Source organism: Hippoglossus stenolepis, chromosome 18 (genome assembly GCF_022539355.2).
Source record: "Hippoglossus stenolepis isolate QCI-W04-F060 chromosome 18, HSTE1.2, whole genome shotgun sequence".
Classification (NCBI taxonomy): Eukaryota; Metazoa; Chordata; class Actinopteri; order Pleuronectiformes; family Pleuronectidae; genus Hippoglossus; species Hippoglossus stenolepis.
The window spans coordinates 1,314,315-1,336,201 of NC_061500.1; the positions used below are offsets into that span (position 1 = coordinate 1,314,315).

The 21,887-nt window shown below is 43.5% G+C and overlaps 4 protein-coding genes and 1 long non-coding RNA gene across 8 annotated transcripts in view; 3 read left to right on the forward strand and 2 right to left on the reverse strand.

The window, feature by feature from the left end:
• Positions 1-37: 37 nt before the first annotated feature.
• On the reverse strand, positions 38-7,361 carry prpf4 (PRP4 pre-mRNA processing factor 4 homolog (yeast)). Of its 3 annotated transcripts, none has more exons than XM_035184315.2 (15): positions 7,222-7,361; positions 5,881-6,121; positions 5,619-5,805; positions 5,173-5,260; positions 4,998-5,077; positions 4,558-4,651; positions 4,333-4,427; positions 4,128-4,186; positions 3,865-3,988; positions 3,685-3,774; positions 3,479-3,601; positions 3,212-3,319; positions 2,971-3,089; positions 275-381; positions 38-205 (listed from the first exon to the last, which is right to left on the reverse strand). In XM_035184315.2, the coding sequence occupies exons 2-15, from the start codon at positions 6,050-6,052 to the stop codon at positions 119-121; spliced, it is 1,533 nt and encodes a 510-aa protein (XP_035040206.1). In that variant the 5' UTR covers positions 6,053-6,121; positions 7,222-7,361; the 3' UTR covers positions 38-118. The 3 variants fall into 3 exon arrangements, with proteins under 3 accessions (XP_035040206.1, XP_035040207.1, XP_035040208.1); XM_035184316.2 differs by having other exon boundaries at positions 5,881-6,125; positions 7,222-7,275; XM_035184317.2 differs by lacking the exon at positions 7,222-7,361 and adding an exon at positions 6,902-7,162.
• On the forward strand, positions 7,244-8,494 carry cdc26 (cell division cycle 26 homolog). Its single transcript, XM_035184319.2, has 3 exons — positions 7,244-7,376; positions 8,086-8,176; positions 8,261-8,494. The coding sequence occupies exons 2-3, from the start codon at positions 8,096-8,098 to the stop codon at positions 8,465-8,467; spliced, it is 288 nt and encodes a 95-aa protein (XP_035040210.1). The 5' UTR covers positions 7,244-7,376; positions 8,086-8,095; the 3' UTR covers positions 8,468-8,494.
• A 136-nt stretch (positions 8,495-8,630) lies between these two features.
• On the reverse strand, positions 8,631-15,696 carry fer (fer (fps/fes related) tyrosine kinase). 2 transcript variants are annotated; one of them, XM_047344395.1, is made up of 20 exons: positions 15,521-15,696; positions 14,687-14,826; positions 14,343-14,474; positions 14,068-14,241; positions 13,889-13,988; positions 13,551-13,734; positions 13,303-13,440; positions 13,105-13,224; positions 12,904-13,026; positions 12,622-12,823; positions 12,433-12,531; positions 12,138-12,341; positions 11,897-12,019; positions 11,759-11,815; positions 11,530-11,648; positions 11,144-11,238; positions 10,946-11,069; positions 10,571-10,725; positions 10,364-10,486; positions 8,631-10,094 (listed from the first exon to the last, which is right to left on the reverse strand). In XM_047344395.1, the coding sequence occupies exons 2-20, from the start codon at positions 14,753-14,755 to the stop codon at positions 9,958-9,960; spliced, it is 2,478 nt and encodes an 825-aa protein (XP_047200351.1). In that variant the 5' UTR covers positions 14,756-14,826; positions 15,521-15,696; the 3' UTR covers positions 8,631-9,957. The 2 variants fall into 2 exon arrangements, with proteins under 2 accessions (XP_047200351.1, XP_035040205.2); XM_035184314.2 differs by having other exon boundaries at positions 12,138-12,344.
• A 1,329-nt stretch (positions 15,697-17,025) lies between these two features.
• Positions 17,026-19,504, forward strand: LOC118125416. The gene is made up of 2 exons (XR_004698844.2): positions 17,026-17,311; positions 18,166-19,504. It is a non-coding gene; the product is annotated as an uncharacterized LOC118125416 (long non-coding RNA).
• A 1,564-nt stretch (positions 19,505-21,068) lies between these two features.
• rnf224 (ring finger protein 224) overlaps positions 21,069-21,887 on the forward strand; it is a 1,753-nt gene continuing 934 nt past the window's right edge. Inside the window, exon 1 of the mRNA XM_035185050.2 lies at positions 21,069-21,511. The gene's annotated coding sequence lies outside the window, so the exon portion shown is untranslated. The remainder of the gene's footprint in view (positions 21,512-21,887) is intronic.

The window sequence follows — 21,887 nt, forward strand, 5'->3', positions numbered from 1 at the left end:
GATTTTAAAATATCAATATAAAATGACGATTGAAAGATTGAAAATTTAAAAATGTAAATTTTTATTAAACAAAACAAAGTCCAGCTAATATTCACTTTTATTAAATGATGCTGTGACATCACTCAGATACCCAGAGTTTGAAGGTGCGGTCATAGGAACAGGTTGCGATCAATTTCCCGTCAGGTGACACGTCGACTCCCATGACCTGAAAACATATTACATTAACGACTCCGACCACATAGCTGAATGGACCAATAAGAGCGCAGTGTCTCACCTTCCCCTCATGCCCAGCGAGCGTCTTCATTGGCGTCCACCCAGGGTGACTCCAAACCTTTGCTGTGTTGTCATACGCTCCGGTCAACAGGAAGTGACCGTCTGTGGCTACAAACAGGAAGTGACATCAGATAAAAAGACAAATTATTCTAAGTTTAAAAAGAAACAAGGCAAAAGAAAGACACGTGATTGTAAAGTTGAGAGAATATACAATAAAGAGTTTTCAAAAAAACCTGATGAACCTGCATCTTATAACAGTTTCCCAGCTGTTGCCATGGTTAAGCGTTCAGGATCAAATTAACAATAGGATGAAGTATTGGCTTTGATGTAATTGTATAAGGGAAATGTCCCCAATCTTCTAATACTATGTCAACAGGATTAAAGTAACAAGTCTGCTCCTATATGTTAAAATGTATGTACTTCCTTTGATCCTGTATCATAGTCACAGTAGATGGCGGGATGCACCTTTACGTTAGAACGAAGTGGATCTATTTGTGGCTGCTGCACTCAAGAGGAAGGAAGACTATTTATCACTGAAGCTTCACAACACTGAGAATATTAAAAAGCTGTCAAATGGAGTCAAAGCACAAGAGACCACTATTGCGGATCAGTGCTGATAAAATCAACCGACACTTCCAGCGGGTGGAGAACTGGTTCAAAGAGATACACCAGAAGAAGGATCGACAGCCACCCTGCAAAGTTCAGCTGAGGGACGAGCTCAGCATCCTCATGCAGCAGAAGAGCGATGCTGAGGACAAAGTGAAAGAGATGATGAGAGTGAACCAAGTTCTGCAGAATGAAGTCCTGCAGCTGAGGAACCAGCTCCTGGAAGAAAGAAAGCAGAGCAAGGCGAGGGAGGTGGCCTCTCAGACCGATGTCAGCATGATCAGGTGCTCGTGAACGTCCAGATCCAGGGCCACTCAGCTGTGGCGACCAGAACTCAAGCAAAAAACACCCAAAAGCCGTCGCTGTTTAAATGTTTTGTGAAGTGTTTGAGCCCCAAGAAGACAAACTAGGGAAACCACAGGCGAGGGGCACAACGTGTCAGTCGTATGACGCAGTCATGCCCCCCAGACTTCAAATTTAATCAGTTTTGACTCAGAAAATGAAATGAATATTGTTTGTTTTTTTGGTTCTGGTGGGCGAGGACTGTGTGCAAGCACTTCCTGTTTGTCGGCTCCCAAACCTTACATCGGTAGGTCCCATCATGCAGTGGTATTTTAACTTCAGAAGCCAATAAGAATAAAAACAGGATCTACAATCTATTGAATGCTGCGTTCCAGACAACTTGGATGCCGGAATTTTCCAACCTCCTACTTCAAAAAGTGCAATGGAACATGACTCAATGTCGGAGTTCTGACTTGTGAACTTGGGGAAAATGAATCTACCCCGACTTCCTAGAGAAGCAGTGGTCTGACGTCCCACAACAATGGCTCGTGGAGACGTAGAAGCGGTAGCTGAGGCCCGGCGACCCTCTGTTAGACTCTTTGTTTCCTCGTTTGGGAGATTGACTGTCAGTGCATGTTCTCTATCTCTTATGTATGGAATGTGTTTCCAAGTATAAAAGTACCATGAATAAAATGGCAAAAATGTAATGGCATCTGTTGCCTCATGTGTCGTTTCCCTCCGCTTTGTTTCTGAATCAATGGAGGCGGCACTGGTCCCAGTTGAATTGTCTCATCAAGTGACACAAACAAGAAAACTCTCTCTCTGTGCAGTCGATCGCCCAGTGCGTATTGTGGGCCGGCAGCAGAGCCAAGCTCACCTATCTGACATCTGAGGGAGGCGGAGCCTCCTGCTCGCCTTCATCAACATGATTGACAGCGTATTGGCAAATGGGTGGGACTCTTTTTCTCGCTCATGCCTACCTGGCACACTATTCTTAAATGTCAGCAGCCAATCAGAAAACTTAAAAAAAATCCAACCAACAGGATCAAATTAACAATAAGATGATGGACACATCCTTGTTATACTTTTACAAGGGAAATGCCCCTGATCTTCTCAACAGGATCAAAGTAACAAGTCTGCTCCTATATGTTAAAATGTATGTACTTCCTTTGATCCTGTATCATAGTCACAGTAGATGGCGGGATGCACCTTTACGTTGGTTACCACCCGCCAATAGAACGAAGTGGATCTATTTGTGGCTGCTGCACTCAAGAGGAAGGAAGACTATTTATCACTGAAGCTTCACAACACTGAGAATATTAAAAAGCTGTCAAATGGAGTCAAAGCACAAGAGACCACTATTGCGGATCAGTGCTGATAAAATCAACCAACACTTCCAGCGGGTGGAGAACTGGTTCAAAGAGATACACCAGAAGAAGGATCGACAGCCACCCTGCGAAGTTCAGCTGAGGGACGAGCTCAGCATCCTCATGCAGCAGAAGAGCGATGCTGAGGACAAAGTGAAAGAGATGATGAGAGAGAACCAAGTTCTGCAGAATGAAGTCCTGCAGCTGAGGAACCAGTTCCTGGAAGAAAGCAAGCAGGGCGAGGCGAGGGAGGTGGCCTCTCAGACCGATCTCAGTCATAAACTGCTGGAGGCGGAGCTTCAACAGCATGTCAAGAACTCAACCAAGAACCCCAAAAAGCTGTGGCCCTTTAGATGGTTTGCGAAGAGTTGAGCTCCGAGAAGAAAACAAACGAAGGGAAACCACGGGTGGCGAGGGGCACAAAGTGTTTTTTTATTCTTACGTTGGTAGCGGACTGCAGACAGTAGGTTCTGGTGGGCGGGGATGGTGTACAAGCACTTCCTGTTTCTCAGCTCCCAAACCTTACAGGTGTTATCACCACTTCCTGTTGCTAGGTGATACCTGAGAACAAAAAATAAGAGAATATAAAAATTTTAACTCCGTCAGTCTGCTTCACTCTTATTGGAAATCTGACTCAAACTGATTGTTTATGTGTAGAGCGTGCTGGTCTCTGATTGGCTGACCCGTTGGGGGAGAAGTGCAGGCTGTAGATCTCCTTCAGGTGACCCTCGAGGAAAACGACACAGCGTCCAGTCCGAAGGTCCCACACCCTGCCGAACGAATCCAGGCCTCTGATTGGATGACAGGTAGGGAGGGGCAGGGGCCACAGACAGACAGTTTACATTTTAATTCTGATTGTAGTACTGTGTAGTACTTACTGCACCTACTACATCTTATTACACTCTGTGCTTAACCATTGTATTGTAATAGTGTGTAGTACGGTGTAGTACCCAGTAGCAGCCAGTGAGCCGTCGGGGTGGAAGTGGAGGTCGTGGACTCCTTTGCTGTGACCTTCCTGATGGAGGATTTCCTCCTGAGCCTCCAGATCCCAGAGACGCCACGAGTTATCATAGCTACACAGACACATTAACTGTGTATTAATACATGCTGCGTGTATTTGTACAATGACGGTGATGCTGAAGAAACACCCATTTACCACGTCGTTCCAAGGAACCTTCCAGATGGATGCCAGGACACACGGGACACTCGCTCACTGTGACCCTCGATGTCCGCCACAGGCTCGTCACTATGGTAACCAGAGGCACAGGAATTAAAGACCATATAAAACAAGGTTTCACTCCCTGTGTTCCCTTCATCACCTCCCTCTTTCCCTCACCTCTCGAGGTTCCACAACTTCACAGACCCATCAGCAGCACACGAGGCCAAGCTGACATCTCCTTGGTCGAGAGAGACTCCAGCCTGAGGGCGGAAGACGATGGCGCCGACGTTGGTGTTGTGTCCTGACAGACAGAGGACGGGTTCTCAGTTACAGAGTTTTAAATCTATTTCAATAAAAACTGAAGTTAAATTCTTAATCTTATTAATCATCTGCATCTGATTCGAATTTAACATCAACACAAAAGACAATGCTCCGCCCACCTCTGAGTGTACGAATCGGGCTGCAGTCGGGGACGGACCACAGCTTACACAGACCACTCCTGTTGGGGGGGGGGGGGATTTGTTAGTTCAAAAGAAACTAAACTAAGTTGCTAATGCTAATGCTGTTCCTGTTTGTTCCAGTTCTAGCTCTTGTGTCAATGCTAACTACTTGTATGTTAATGGGACAGTGGGCGGGGTTTAATACCAGGAGGCGGTGGCCAACATCTTGGAGTCAGGGCTGAAATGGCAGAAGCTGATTGGTCGATCGTCACCGATCTGGCTGCAGAAGTTGTTCAAATTCTGAAGAAAAAAAGTTTAGTTTGATTCTGCTGCTAACAATATTATTTAAACAATATAATGTTATTACAAATATTTAACGTCTCTTGCACTTGATCTAATAACAAATAATATGAATCTGAACTTGTCTCACCCTCAGACTCTTGTGTAGCTCTTGTTGTCGCATCACCCTCGTCGCCTCGGCAACGTCCCTCTGAGTTCGCGCAGCCTCCAGACGCTCCATTGCCCTGATGGACCAATCACAGCAGGAGCTTCTCAGTCTCAACTAATCAGATCCTTTCCACACATCAGCACTGTGATGATTTTGTGATGACGATTAGAGCGAATTTAAAGTTTAAACTTATCAATAAAAACACCAAGCTTCAGATTCTCTGAAGTTTAATCACAGAACTTCCTGCTTAGGAAAAAAACGCCAACGACTTCAAACATAATTCAATGTGATAAAGCGATGACGTAGATCTGAGGTGATCGACCGATCACCTGATCAATTCCATCTTTACAGAACATCAGGTAAACGTATCTATAAACAAATATCCGCTCCATCTCCAATTCGTTAGTTTGTTTTCGACTTACCGGGGCAGAGAGTATTTGGCCAACCAGAGCCGGGCGTCCTTCAGGGAGGCGGAGCCTTCATGGTACCACGTCTGCTGACACTGTGATTGGTCAAAGACAAAATACTGTCATACTGTGTGTCCTTGTGTAGTGCTGGTGTGTACTGTTGTTGTGTGTTGTTGTGTGTTGTTGTGACCTCGTCCTGTGATCTTTTCCCTCGCTCGTCATCTTTTCTGGACTTTTTCAGAGCGTCTGGACCAACAACAGAGAGAACGCTCCGCAACCTACACACAAACACACACAAACACACACGTTTAAAACTTTAAAACTTTTTTGTAACGTCAGCGTTGTGTTTTGTTGCCTCTACCATGTTTGTTTATTGTCATGTATTGTGTTTGGTTTGCTATTTACCGCCACAACGCTATGAACTGTGGGTAATTCCTTTTGCAAAGGAACAGAATTTATGACTTACAGGAAGTGTAAGTCGGAGTCATGAAGTACGTTATGATGTCACATACGTGAGGGTGACCTCTGACCCACAGCGGAGGTTGAGGTCGTAAAAACACAGCAGTGAAATTCTCAAGGGAAACAGCGGTTGACTCTGCAGCTTTTACTTTGAGTTGACACAGGAAGTTTTCCCACCTTTCCCGGCGATCAGCTGGTCCCTCTCCGAACAATGTGATTGGCTCACTGAGTGCCCGGAGACCAGCCTTCACCTCAGTGTCGTCGGTGGAGACGGTGATCTGACGTGCACGCCGCCGCCGCTCAAACTCAGCCAGCGCTTCATGTTGCCGCTCGCTGACCCGCTCCTCCATCTCCAGTGTCTCTCCTGCACAGCATCATGGAAAACGAGTGTCACTCTGATGCGTGAACACACGCTTGTGGTTTACAACATGAGACTCACCTGATGAGATGTTGATGTTTCCCGCCTCAATCCCCGCCTTCACCGCATCACTTCCTGTCGTAGTGCCTCTCCCCATCTCTAAGCTCAGCCGTTCCCGCTCTTTCTCCTCCAGGCTTCCATAGTAAACCCGACCCCTCTTCACGGGCGGAGCGATGTCGTCCTCGTCAGACATTTTAAACCTCTTCTTTATTTCTTTACTGCTGCTGCAATTGCCCCAGAGGCTGCTGGGAAATCTACACAGCTGAATACAAAACAAAGAAATACACACAAAACTAAGTAAATAATGAGTCACACGAGTTTCTTGTCTGTTTTAAAACTGTCCAAGTGAAAGTAACTAAGTACAAATACTTGGTTACTGTACATAGATGTTTCAGGTAACTGTACTTTTCTGACATTCTAACACAAATATCCGAACTTTTTGTTTTAATGCATTTGAGGGGAATTCTCTGTTTTTTTGTGCATCACCGAACGTCCAGACAAATTTAAACCTAAATGGACAATAATAAAAGACGATTCCTTTCTTGCTTCAACCTGGTTTTATTTGATTTGAAGTGAAATAGTTTGAAGTATATTCATGTGACATTAGTCTCAGTTTGATTCGATAAAAACGACCTTCAGGCGGAAACTTTTTACTTTTCTACTAAAACATTTCAGACTCTGGACTTTCACGTCAGCTAACAGCTGGAATTAGTACTTTTATACTTTTACTCCAATAAAAAGGTTGAACCAGTCCTTTTATTGAGTTAATCAACAACATAAATACGTGAACTATTGTACGAACAATCGTTGATGCCAGTGAATTAAAGATAAAAACATTTCAGACTGATGAAACAGCGACACCCATAGGACGACGTCAGATCACACGTTGTCTCTAAAGTCTGCGGGATTTTTTAACGCAATAAATATCATCACCGCCCACATGACGACAGATGAGCCACAGAGCAGCGGAAACCGGTTTAAAGCAACAGACACAGAACCGACCGCGATCCAGGGACGATAATAAACGATGAGTTTACGGGACCTGAGCTCGTGTCAGTGATTCCTGCGGTGAACCGCCTCTGAGGAAGACGGAGGAACAACCGACTGTGTTTACATCAAACTAAAGGTTGGACTCGAACATGTCCCGCGGTTCCGGTTCGAGTCCACCATTGAAACCTCTTCCTCATGACTGAAGCTGGATCTGGGCTCATTACATGTTTTGGTCTCGTTGAGGTTCACTTTGTTTTCTTCGCACGTTCAAACCGCGACGGCTCCTGCGTCACACGACGTCACACGCACCCGGTTTAACGGGGAAACTTTGAAATCTGTTTAAATTAAATGAGATGAAAAAAAAAAACTCACGTGAAGACAAACGAAGCTGCTGCGTCCCTGCTCCGTGACCCGGATGTACCAACCTCTTCTGCTTCCGGGTCACACGTTGCATTTCCGGTCGACACAGTGGTAGAAAACGAACCGAGGAGGAGGAAAAACCGGGAAAACGTCAGCGCACCTGTCAGGTGACGGTACTTTTATCTCACACGTTCGAACCCAGACCAGCGGAAAGAGCCGAGAGCAGCTCGAGTGTTTCCGGTTCCATGTACCGTTGTTGTTAGACCTTTTAAACAGACGTTAGCCTGTTAGCTTAGCATCTGTTTACCTTCAGACGAGATGAGGCTCTTCTTTCTTCTTCTACGGCTGCGACTCACTGATCGATAATTGACGCGGTTCAGCAACAATGTGGAAAAGGAGGGTTCAACAGTGAACATGCACTTGGGCGCCCCCTCCAGCTAGAACCGTGATTAACATATTGTTTTTTAAATCTATATTATTTCATGTATTTATTATCATTATTGACAGAAGAACAGAAAACACTGAATCTCAATTAGTGAGTGAAATGAAGTCACGTGATCTACTAGTTCAGTATCAGCTGTTTGTCATGAGGCCATTCAGTAAAACCAAACTTTATTTGTACAGCTCGTATTCACAAATTATAGATGTTAAGAATATGTACAAGGAGAGAAATCCTCTGTTCTTAACCTCCGATGACTGGAGAATAAAAAACATAAACAGGAAACAAACGTCAGTCAGGTGATGTCACTTCCCATCTCAGCAGTAATCGTAAAGTATTTACATTCACAAGAGAAGACTGAGTCGAACATGGAGAAGTTTGTTAAGGTTCAAAGTATTTCTATCAAAGAGTCTGACAGTTGTCGTCTGTGTTTGTAGAACAGAGAAGATGTTGAGGAGGAAACCGACTCGTCTGGAGCTTAAGATCGACGACACTGAGGAGTTTGAGAGCGTCAAGAAGGAGCTTGAGGTCAAAATCCATTTCAGTTGCTGTCAATAATCATGTTGCCTCCAGGTGATCAATTCTGTCAGCTGATCAAAACTGTTCCTTTAGGCCAGGAAGCGTCAGCGAGAGGAGGCGGAGTCAGGAGGCGGAGTGGGCGGATCTTCTGTTATCAGTGTTGACATAATCGGGGGCGGAGCCTCTGCATCTTCGTCCACAGCGGCGTCGAGGGCGGAGCTAATCAACGAGCGAATCGGGTACAAGCCCCACCCCAAACCGGCCACGCTGCCCACCCTGTTCGGAAGTTTACAATTTTGACGCGAATAATAAAGAAAATGTTTACAACTCGTTGTTTGTGTTCAACACAACAGAAATGTATTTTTAATATTCGATCAAATATTTAAAACAAAATGTTCATATTTTAAAAAAGGTCAAATAAGTCTTACCTCATTTAATCGTACACATTAAAAATGACAAGATCTGTTTGTTCATTTTTTATTTTCATAGTAAATGCTACAAAGATATTTTCATAAAGAGTTGGAACAAATATAAAAGACAAACGGACGATTAGTGTTCGACAGAAAACAAATGTTTTAAAAGAAAAAAAATCTTTAATTTATTTACAGTAACAGTCAGTAGCTCTGACATCACTAATGTCTAGGCCCCGCCCACATGCAGTCCAGGTAATGACGTTGACCAATCAAGACTCTCGACTCATTTACATGCAACTGTCCTTTCATTGTAACAGATTTTTTTCCCAGTTACTATAACAACCAGTAAACAAACAGTAAGTGCTGTTTATATAAGAAACAATTTGTAATCTCTGGTTTCATTAAATAAATTCAGACTAAAAGATAAAAATTAAAAAACTTATTTGTGAAAATAAGAGAAAAAACTTTAGCCCAACGACATGATGGAAGCCACTGATTGGTCAGAAACATTTCCTGGAATTACACTGTAAAACAAAAATCGAGGTGGGCGTGGTCTGTGTGATTGATGTGTGTAAATATTTTTTCAGCTGTCAGAAAATAAAACATGACAAACATAAAAAGAAATAAAATTAATAAAAACAATAAATAAAAAGAATCAGTTTATATTAGTGCTGACAGCTGATTAGTCCTCAGCAGTGGAATCCTTTTTAGTGTTCAATCCGTTGCCATGGTTACAGTAGTGATGGGACGTGGCTGTCACATGTGTCATCACACTTGCAGTGCGCCGCTCTTTATTTTGAGCTTATTTTGTAAAAAGTTCTTTTTGGTGTTTTTAGCTTCCCACTGACGTCATGTTTACTGATCATGTGACTGGTCGGTGTAAACAACTGTGTGTTTTTGTTCTTTAGTTTAGGTTTAAACAAAGTTTTAATAGTTTTTGTTTAATCTCATATTGATTTGAATATTGTTATTAATCAATATGTGATCATTGATTCCTGATCAGGACTTTGATGTAGATTCTAACTCAATTCAGTGTAATCAGACACATTTACACAGAGCAAGAAAACTTGCTACATTCACGCTCATGCTATTAGCTGAGCATCGTGGATCGACCAGCTGTGGTGTCAACAGGTCATGTTAGTGTGTAGCTACATGCTAACATCGCGGCATTGTTAGCACCCAACAGTGTTTCCTTTTTTATAATGTAGTTTAAAGAGTTTAGCCAAATGCTAAATATTAACAAAGGTTGTAACATGTGTCCACCTGCTGACCACGCCCACCTGACATAAAAGTGACTCGTCTTTTCTGATGGCGTGCTGTGATGGCGTTCTGCTGCCGAGGACGGGACTTCACTCTCTTCCGTCTCTGATGATGTCATCACTTTTTCTTGATGGCGGTGAGGTCTCGCTGCAGCTCAGAGAACTTGGGTCGTTCCTCGGGATTGTACTGCCAGCAACGCTGCATCACTTTGTACACTTCATCAGGGCACCGCTGAGGACACGCCATCCTGTAACCTAGCAACCAGGAGGAGGGGGGGTGTCATTTCATTATGACATTATAACGAACATTTGTACACTGTATGACATCATAATGCCATGTCTTAATTTCTACCATGTGATAAAAGGTTGTGTCTATCTATAGATAATAATAATAATACATCCGATTTATTTAGCGCTTTGAAAAGCTCAAAGATGTCACATGATCATCATTACTTCATTTCTTAATGATAAACTGATATATGTAACCAAATACTTAATTAAAGAGGCGTGAACGCCGTCTTTACCTTTTTCCACCTGCTCTCGAGCCTGCTGATTGGTCATCCCGGGATAAGGACACACCCCCAGACTAAAGGTTTCCCAGAGCAGGATGCCGTAACTCCACACATCACTCTCTGAGCTGTAACGACCTGCAGCAGCCAATCACAGAGCAGGGCAGTCAGACCAATTACAGCAGGAAACAGAATACACAACCTGTTTATAAATGGTGTTACCATAGTTGAGGGCTTCAGGTGCCGTCCATTTGATGGGAATCTGTTTGAGTCCAGATGAAGAGTAAATGCCATCGTCCTCCTGACGACTCATCCCAAAGTCACTGATCTTCAACACGCTGCCCTCCCCCACCAGACAGTTCCTCGCCGCCAGGTCCCTGAGGAACACGTGGAGATAGACAAGTGAAGGTTCATTCAAGGGACTGCGAGTTTAAAGTGGGATTTCAATTTGCTCCATGTCTGAGCCGGCATTAAAGGAATCGTTAACGTTGCTTAAGTCTTTTGGTGCTGATCTTTAAAAGATTACCGACCATTAAGTAAGTTTCTGGAAGAGCAGATGATGTTCACAGACTATAAGACACCACAGCGCTCCGTTACCTGTGGATGCAGTTCTTGCTCTCCAGGTATGCCATACCGGCGGCGGCGTCGACAGAGAAGCGAATAAGCTGCTTCGTTTTCATCTCGTCTTTCTTCTTCCTTAGAAAGGACAGGAAGTCCCCACCTGTCACACAAACACACCTGTTAAACACTCGAACCAATAAGAAATCAGCAAAAGGCAGGTGAAGCTCCACCCACCAGGAACCAGCTCCATGACGATGTAGATCGGCTGTCGCTGCGTACAAACACCAATCAGCTTCACAATGTTCGGGTGGTCGTACTGCTTCAGTATCCTGCAGCAAATCACAGACAAGCAGCATGAGGCCAGTCAACCACACGGTGGAGGAAGATGGCCGCCCACATTGAGTCTAGACGTTTCTTTCAGTTAATCAGGAGTTTTCAAAATGCTGCTCATTGTGGGGACTGTTGGTTTTCTCTATCATTTTTGAGGTGTCAACTTAACTGGGCCTTGAGATAATGTGTGTAATGATTTTGCAAATTTAAAAAACAAAAAATAAGGAGTTAAACTGAAAAAAGTGTTTGTTGCAGTTCTGTTGTTTTCAGGGTTCATGTGAAAATCTGACCTGGCCTCAGACAGGAAGCGGATCTTCAGCTCTGGAGGTAAATCTTCTTTACAGGTTTTAACAGCAACCGCCGTTTTGTCGCGCTGCAGTGTCCCTTTAAACACTTCACCAAAGTTACCCTGGCAACCGGCAGACAGCAGGGCATGATGGTTAATGGAGGCAGAGAGAGGTTACACATGTGGAAATGGACGCATTGAAAGAGAAAAGCTGTCGTGTGTCGTGTCGTCACCTTTCCCAGAAGCTCCCCGAGCGTCACGTCCTCATGGTTCAGGATCCACTTCTTATCCTGAACAATCAGTCAATCAATCACTTGGCTCAGACGTGCTAATGTGCTCATGTATGTGTAGGTGAACAGATCAGTGGTTACCTTGACGACAGGGTTGAGAAGAACAACTCCAGACTTTTTGGTGATGACCTGCTTGGTGGAGAAATGATGCTCGATGAGTTGAGGGATTGTGGAGAAACCTGTCCCTTCAAAGCGGTACTGACTCTACGAGAAACACAGAGGAGGGATGAACATGGCAGTGTATTTTAATTACAGGCATTTTTAATCACAATAAAAGTGTAGATGATCATTAAAATTAACTGAATGTTCTAACAATACGTACGTCGGCGAACTGGATGATGAAGTGTCGTCTCTGCTCATCAGAAAACACCGACAGGACGTACTCGCCTGGTTTACCGTGACTCTCCCTCACCAGGAAGTCGCCCTGTTGCCGCAGTAGCTCCTGAGCCTCAGTGCGGGGGATGGCACCATGATACCAATCCTGGTCCGCAAGGGGGCGCTCCGAGGTGGGGATCACATCAAAGAACTGCTGCATGGGGGGGGAGACAATCTCTTTACAACAACCAAACAAACATCGTCATAGACAAATGATGGTCCAATCAGAGTCAGGGTCTCACCGAGGAGGAGGAGCCAAGCATCGATTTAGGAGAACGAATCATTCCAGCGAGAGAGTGACGCAGCGTGTCGAAACGAGACGTCTTCTCCTTCGTCTTATCCTTAAAAACAAACACACACACACGTCGTGTTTAAACATATAACTGACAAAAGGAGCAAGAAAGTGTTCTGTAGTTCCTGTGCAGATTTACGGTAGATCCCAAAGAACGAGCGTCGTCCTCATATGGCAGTGCAGGGGGAGACGGTTGTGGGGGAGGGGAGGTGGCGGCGGCAGCCATCTTGGTGTCCAGCAGGGCCTTCTGGGAGGCGAGGCGGGCCTCAGATCCACGCAGAGATTGGACAGCGTGACGGAGCTCGAGAAGAGCGAGTTTCTGACTGAGCATCAGCACACAGCTGAGGGCGAGAGAGACAGAAATGAGGAGAGAGCGACATGGAGAGAGATGGAGAGAGAGATGAAAACAGACGTTACTCACTCGCTCCTCCGCTCGCCATCTTGCTGACTTGTCTGAATCTTGGTGTCGAGGTCATCGGCCAACGCCTCCTTCGTCCTCAGGTTCTGCTGAGTCAGTGTCAGCTCCTCTGTCGCTGACGACATCCTGAAAAAAGTTCCAATCACAGACGTTACTTTAACAGGAAACAGTGTAGTGACAGTTTGTCTTTTTTCCGCAGCTCACATGGCCTGCAGACTGTCAGCCGTCAGCGTGTTCCAGAGGATCTCATTGGCCGGCAGGTTGTCCGTCTCCTCCAATAGAGTAGTGTCAAACTCCACGTTTGGCTCCGGAGTCTCTGGTGACCTGAGGGAGAGACACTGTTACCCCGGTGACAAGGAGAGAGAATGTTACCACGGTAACCACAGAGTGTGATGTTGGGACCTGTAGGCGTCAATGAAGTGTTGATACTCAGCGAGCGGATCGATCTGCTGAACAGCTGCTGAGATTTCCTGATGAACTTTAACGATGTCATCGGTCAGAAGACTGCTGATCTCACAGTACTCCTCCAGAATACTCTTACTGCAGTGACATAAGAGTAATAGATTACTTTTACTGCTGAAACAGAGTTCAAGCTCAGTAAGCGCGTTAGTAAATGTGTCAGTTAGCGGGTCAGGGGTCATGTGACTCACAGTGCGAGCGTCATATCCTCCTGCATCCTCTGCAGAGCGTCCAGCAGAGCAGGCGCAGCGTTGCGTCGGTGGTCGTCCTGCTGCTTTCTAGCGCCACACACCGCCAACACATACTGGTTATGAAGGTTGTGGAGCTTCGCAGTCACTTTGTCGTAACGCTCACGGGCACGCTCTGCCTCCCGGCCTGTGATTGGATCAGAAGCAGGGAGGGGGAGGAGTCAGAGACGTTGGTTTCAGTCAAGGTCAAAAACATTGACTTTAAATCTTTGTTGACCTTTAGATGAACTGCCATAAACTAGAAGCAGCCCAACACAAACTGATCACAGATCAATAAAAACCTTTTGTCAGAGCTTCTTTATATTTTTCTTTGGCATTGTTTGCGTCACGGCTCAACAGACGATACGTCGCCTTCAGCTTCTCCAGGTCACTCCTGGTTACCTATCAACGACAAACACCAGGTTATAGAGGGAAAGACCCGATCAGATGATGTGGTGTTTCTGATTATTTCCCAGCAGACCTTGTGATTGTGGCTCTCTAGCTGCTGATGAAGACTCTGGTAGCTCTTCTTCACCTGCTGCTTGTCTCGTATCAATGTGGCGAGGCGGTGCAGAGGACCTGAGTTCAGCTCGTCAGCGTGACTCCTCATCACTCGCCCCAGCGCCTCAGTCTGACGAATCACCTGCGACCAAGACTGACACACACAGAGAGAGAGAGAGAGAGAGAGAAAAGTGGGTCTGACTGCAGATCAGGGCGAAACACACCGGGACTGAATGAACAGGTAAGACCGCTCACCTTGCTGACGGTGCTGACGTAGTCGGCAGCTTCCTGTTTTTCTGTTTGCTGAGTCATGTTAAGCAGCAGAGCAGCGTACTCCTTATCGCTCTTCACCCGCAGAGTCATGAATCGCTTCACCGTCTCCAGCAGCTAGAGGGCGACAAACACACTTCTTGTCTGACAGCTCTGATGGGTCTTTAAAATGTTATTTTGTACAGTGTAGACTTCAGGGTTTATTCATGTCACCACTGATCGGAGGCGCTGATCTCAACACGTCTGAACTTAACGTGTAACATACATGTTTCAGAATATAAGACCATTAAACGTTGGCTCTGACACATGTGAACTTCAGCGAGACAAACCTTTAACTCCCAGTCCTGCAGCTTCAGTAAACCCTCATGGGAATTCCTCAGATCTCGACCAAACCCCATCCTGATCAGTCCCACGCGCACAAACACAGACACTAACGGCGAGGGCGAGCAGGGAATGATTGCATGGTCATCTGTAGAGAGAGAGAGAGTAGAGGTTAAATACATGTGTACAAAACATGTTGTGATCACATGTCACAGTAAGACGTGTCAATAACTTAATTGATGACAGCTGAAAGAACAAAAACATGTTTTTCTACGAGATGACATCATTGATAAACTTCATGAAGCTGATGTGACGTCCTGCAGCTGCTGAACATGTGATGTTGTGTTTATACTGAATAAAGTGAAGCTGCTTCAAACTGATGACTGAACTTTTAAAACTCTCTCAGCTCCATGAAAACACAAGCAATCACTGAGGAGAACGAAGAGAAATAAACTGATGTATTGATTAAATCCAACTATTACTTCATCTATGAATTCACCTCCATGAACTATGAAGTTAAGCTAATGCTAACCTCCTTAAAACCAGTGGCAGGGTGAAGTTGGGCTAACGCTAGCCACTCCTATGGGAAAGTGAAGTTGGGCTAGCTGTAGCCACTCCTCTTCATTAAAGCCAATGGGAAAGTGAAGTCAGGCTAACTCGAGCCGCTCCTCCTCGCGAAGTTAAACTCTGAGAATCATCAACAAACCGACAGCGACACGAACCATCGCGTGTCCTGTCGCTGCTCGTTAAAGGAAGAAAGGATGAAGGAGGAGTGGGACAGTCGGGAGGGGGCTCCCTGTTTTTCCACTTCTCCTCGGTCCTTTACAGCCGCAGTCACGCACCGGGAAGCGGCTTCGTCGTTCGGCGGACTCGCTGTCCGGTCACCGCGTGTCTCTGGCGTCCTCCGCCGGGACCATCTCCTCCTGTTGTCCGTGTTTTTCTCCTCCGCTCCCCCGGCTTCTCCTCCTGTCGTCCGGCCTCAGAGCTAGGTGGCTAACGGCTAACAGGGAGGGGCTTCCGCGGGAAACGGAAAGGGGAAAAGGTGGGGGTGGGGGGGGGGATGGGGGTCTTTAGTTAAACTAGAATATCTTTAATATATCATACATTTAAATATAAACATATATATTTGTACATTATAGTTATTAAAGTGTTAATGTCCCTGTTTGGAAGTGAGGATGAGGATAAGATCAATTATATTTAATTTAAATAAGAAGAAGATAAGAAACAAACTTTTTTTTTTAACTTTCAGATCTAAATTATTGATTGAATTATGAAAACCTGAAGCAGTTTCATCATAATATATATACATCATATTTTACATATTTTACATGTACATAAAATATACATATACATATACTGAGTGTGGGAGGAGCTTCATATTAGAATGCAACAGAAAAACAGTTTCTGTCCGACCGGTTATACACACACACACACACACACACACACACACACACACACACACTCTCACACACACACACACACACACACATTCTCTCTCTCACGCACACACACACACACAATTCTCTCTCTCACACACACACACACACAACTCACACACACACACACACACACACACATTCTTTTCTCTCTCTCTCACACACACACACATTTCTCTCTCTCACACACACACACACATACCTTTTCTCTCTCTCACACACACACACACACACATTCTCTCTCTCTCACACACACACACACACACACACATTCTCTCTCTCTCTCTCACACACACACACACACACATTCTCTCTCTCACATACACACACGTACACACACATACTCTTTCTCTCTCTCACACACATACACACACATTCTCTCTCTCTCACACACACATACTCTTTCTCTCTCTCACGCACACGCACGCACACACACACACACATTCTCTCTCACACACACACACACACACATTCATACTGACCATATTGATCAAATTGATTATATTGACTATATTGAACATGTATCCCCTGAAAAAACATAAAATTCAGTCATGATAAAACTTTATTCTATCAGTGTAAACACGATGAGACGCTGCAGTTTAAAAAATACGATGAAGAATTATTGATCATCTAAAGATGACGAGAATCCACGAATCACAATTAAAAAACGAAGAATTGAAAACAGCAACAAAAAGATATTTACTGATAAAATCTCACTGACGAGTCGAAACGACCAATAGACTTTAAAGAAAGAGAAGAAGCTGATAAATGGTTATTAGATCTTGTCCAACAATACAAACACAGAGAGACTCCGTAGACAGGTAAAGTGACACGGGGGGGATTCTGAGACCGGTCGAGTTCCATAGAGAATGAACAGGGAGGGAGGGAGAGAGAGAGAGAGGCATCGTCATGTGGTAGAACAGGTTTGGGCGAGGCGGTCGAGCGAGCCTCACACACACAGTAAAAAGGAGAGAGAGACAGATTTTTACTGTTGCTGGAGTTTCCTTCAGTTTGAGACTTGATTTGACTTCAGAAGAAAGAGGATAAAACCCCGAGAGGAAGAGGAAGACACCAGGGGTTCCTTTACAACCAGGGAGTGAAGAAGGAGAAGGAGAAGAAGAAGAAGAAGAAGAAGAAGAAGAAGAAGAAGAAGAAGAAGAAGAAGAAGAAGAAGAAACACCTGTGGCCTCTGAACAGGTGAGTCTGAAACACGCTTGTGAAACTAATGTGGGCTCTCACATTATTATTATTATTGTTTTCCACTTAATGGAAGATATTTCACATTAGATTCAGCTCTCGACAAAAACAGAAATCTTCTCAAAGGAATGAAGTATCAAGCAGTCCAGGAGGAAGTACTTCACTAAAAGTATAAATACTTCACTAAAACTACAGGTACTACAGTAAAACTACAGTACAGGGAGCACATCGATTGCCTAGGAGCTTTTATATGCAGTATGTTAGTAGAGATTAGCGGAAAATAAATCTGGGCCTAAAACACATAGAAAAAGTCATTGTTCATTGTGTTTTCTGTGGAGAAATGTTTGACTCGTGTGATAAAAGAAACGAGCAGGACTATAAATCTCCCTTTTCTATACATGAAGCCCCGAAACACTGCGTGTTGCCCCCAGAGGCTGATTTGTTGTCGGATAATAGCCAATGAGCTACAAGATTGGAAAACATGTGACCTATCGTGTTGTTACTTTTCGTTCCACAGGTCACGTGTGGAGAAAGGTGTTGAGGCGTGTTAACGCTAAGCTCAGAGGCTGGAGGTATAGCTCCCGTCCGCCATGCTAACGCTAAATCAGAGTTTAAACACTAACTGAAGTCCAGGCCAGGTCGGCCATGCTAACTCTAGATTAGAGATGAACCCAAACTCAGGCACAGGTCAGGTCAGGTCAGCTGTGCTAATGCTAGCTCAAAGTTGAAATGCTAACTCTGGCACAATTCAGGTTAGCCATGCTAATGCTAGCCTCCTCCCCTCCTCTTCTACTTCTTCCCCCTCTTCCTTCCATCGCTCTTAAACTCTCTCTGTTCTTGTCCTTCCTCCACAGAGCTCTCTGATTGGTCAGATTTAGCGTGGCCGCCTGTGACACGCCACCATGTCGTCAAACATCAACGTTTCCATTGACAATCCGTACGGTCAGGTGACTATCCCGAGGGCTAAGCTACGCTCCTCTGATGATGCTGCCACGGTGATAGCCAATCCAATGGCTCTGAATAGTAATGCCGGGAACCCGTACGGGTCATCGGGCGCTGCCCCCCCACCACCATACATGGTGAAGGAAGATGGAGGGGACGAAGAGGAGGTGAAGTGGTGCCGCGCCTGCTGCTACCGCTGTAGAAGGAACAAGTGATGTCATAGCAGCAGCATGTGACGTCATGGCAGCAGCATGTGACGTCATGGCACTAGGAGGATTGTGATTGGCTCAGATTTATTTATTCATCAGTTTTTCTCCTAAGAGAAAGTCAGAGAAATGAAGGATGGAAGGAAAGGACACAACTGAGGAGGTGAACGATAAGAAGAAAGGAAGATTCACGAACTTGATGAAGTTGTTTCCGTAATTCAACCATTTTGTAGTAATTTCTGTTTGTTTAGTTAAAACACTTTATAGATAAAATCTATTTTGAGACAAAGCTTCAAGGTTCATTTCCTGAAACAGGCTCCACCCCCTGAGGAAGACCATGGGATACAGCTGAAAGCCTCAGGAGAAAAACAACCGGAAGCTGAAGTCGATGTCTCTGCTGCTTCTGAACTTTTTTCTATTTTATTTAACATTTATACCAAAAAAACGAGTTTATTTTAATTTTTCTGTTTAATGATTTTATTAGTTTCTGTTTTGATTCTGTTCTAAAGTAAAGGAAAGACATGATTTACACCACGTGGGAGCAGATCAGACCCAAAATGGCTGCTGCTGATGTTACCGGTAATTTATCAATCTTAAGAAAAGATATAAACCTCTTTGTTTGAGAGGTTTGTAATTTCATCACTCACCTAAAATACAAATTATATTCATTAAACTTCATTAATACCAGTTTAAAATTAATGAATCCAGGTTTAAAATTGATTTACCTCCGTTCCTGTTTGATTTGAGTCTGTACCTCTGAAGAATTTTTATTATCACGGGACTTAGACATTAATGATGAAGTTACACATTAATTCCTGTAAACTGGATAAATCAGGTCGATTATTGATCATTTCTTTGTTTATTCAAACATCTGTTTTGTATATAGTTTATATTTTAAGCAGTTTTCTCTGCAGATGAAATGTTTTCATTCAGGAAGTGTTAGAGATTAAAGTGTTTATATTTTTCATATCAATGACTCTGTGGTGTAAATACGAGGAGACAGTAGAATGTGATGTTTGTGGTGAAATAAAAACCATGTGAAGAGGATGTTTAGTCTTTTTTAAACATGGAACAGACCAGAGTTCACACGTGATTTATATTTACATTCATGTAATTTATTTTTTACTTTACGTTACAGAGAAAATGTACGGTGTAGTATTCGTGAGTTACAGGATATTTTGTCAGTATGGCCTCGTCACAATTAATCAACCCGTAGAAAATATTGTTGTTTTTAAAACCTTCTGCTGATTTCATGGCCTAAAGTTGAGTTGAAACAGGATCATTCATGTAGGAACTCTATAACCGTCCTTAATGTGCTTCAGGTGTGATGCTCATAAGCCCCGCCCACAAGGTGTTCAAAGTGAGTTGCAATCAGGGGTGAGACTAAGAAGCTTTCACAAAAACTCAGAGAGGAAATTGTTTCATTGCACCTGAAGGGAAATTAATATTTCCCAAAAATGTAACATTCCCTTGGGAGCATTGGGAGGAAGTTTATAACTTCATGTGTAGCTCATGGATTCCCTGAAACACCCGAGCAATTAAAGGAGGAATGTGACGCCGTCAGTTGAGAAATTGAATCTTGGAGATCGTTGGACTCTCCAGCCGCCAGACAGTGATCCTAAGCAAACATCACTGAGCTGGATGTGAAGAAGGAGCAAAGACTCCAGTAAATGTTTGAGAAGCTTGTCAGCACTTACCCAAAGTGCTTATTAGAAGTTATTAATGCCAAAGGATGCTCCACAAAGAACTGGAGCTGGAGGTTGAATGATAGTGGACATGCACATTTGTACAAAGAGCAAAGTTTTCCATTGGAACTCATAGTAAAGTCAGTTTAATTTTTTTAGATCTAAAAAATAACTCACATGTATCAATAATATTTGTTGTTGTGTAATGAGGCTTGTTGTCGTATGTTTTCATGAACCTGGATTCACATCTCTATAATGTTTGAGGTGCTGGGGTTGAATATTTCCCACTCACACACACACAGGGTGAATTCAGGTGGGACACTGAGTAATGAGGGAAACCTCCAGTCGGTTCATCTTCTAACTAAATCTAGTCAACAGGACTTTTACTTTAAGTTGGCATGGAAGTCAATACAAGTGTCCCAGATTCCCAAGGGGCCTGTCCCACATTTACAAATTCAGACAGAATTGCCTTTTTTGGGCATTAAAAAAAATGAAAACCTGTGTCCTGTCTCCTCTGAGTACGATCTGTCCATTCCTTCTTCTGGTGCGGTTAGAAAACATCTGACGGATCACAGAGACGTATGATATGTTGAACTATCGTGTAAAACAGATAAGATCAAAATAAGTTGTGGAAGTCAAAATTGCAAAAAATGTACACACACACACACACACACACACACACACACACACACACACACACACACACACACGTACATACATATAGTCTCTCTCTCTCTCTCTCTCGCTCTCTCTCTCTGTTGCCATGGTGACCTCAGTCTGTCCACACTGAGCTGTAACCTGATAGGTTCACCTGAGAAAAGTTCCACTTTCTATTGGCTGATCAGATTACAGGTGAGATTATTGATTGTTTAAATTTGTGAACTGATGTCACTTGTACTTGAGTTTCCTGTTGCAGACACTTACTGTTCTTTATGTTTTCTGTTGATTTTATGATAAACTGATTCAAAGACTGAGTGTTGGCTGAGTGAGGCTGAATTATTGATGAAGGTGAGTCTCTCTTTCTCTCAAACAGCGGCAGAGGAACGACAAGAACGAAAGAACAGAGAAGAAAGAAGGAGAAAAAGAACCAAAAAGACAAAGGACAAGAAGATAAGGAATAAAACAAAAGGAAGGAGAGAAAATCCTGAAAAATAAAGGACAAGTAGAGAGGAAATAACAACGAGAAGAAAAAACCAACACGAGAAAGAAAGGGGATATAAAAGAGAAGATAAGAAAAGCTACAGGAAATGTGACCCAGAGGGTAAAAGAGAGAAAGAAGAGAAAGAATAAAAAGAAGAGAAATGTGAAGGAAAAACAAGAGAGAAGATCCAGGTGTTAACTTCATCCGACCAATCAGGGAGCAGCAGGTGAGGATCAAGAATATTTATACATTTTTATTTGAATGAAGAAAGTTTATGATTTATTTGACTGTTTTTCTAAGTTTTAAAATATACTATGAAGTACATATATTACATTTGTAGGTAATATATGTGGTGTACATTACTACATATAGGTATGAATATATATTACATATATTAGTACCTTTTTGTTCTGCTGTGACATTTGTCCTTTAGTTTTATTTATAAAATAAATATTTGTATGATTTCAGAAATATAATATATATGTGTACTACATATATGTAATATTGCTATGCATAATTATTTATATACATAAGCACCTTTGCTGTGATGTTTGCACTTGAGATATTTTCTTTATTTCACCTCTTGAACCTGGACTCACTGG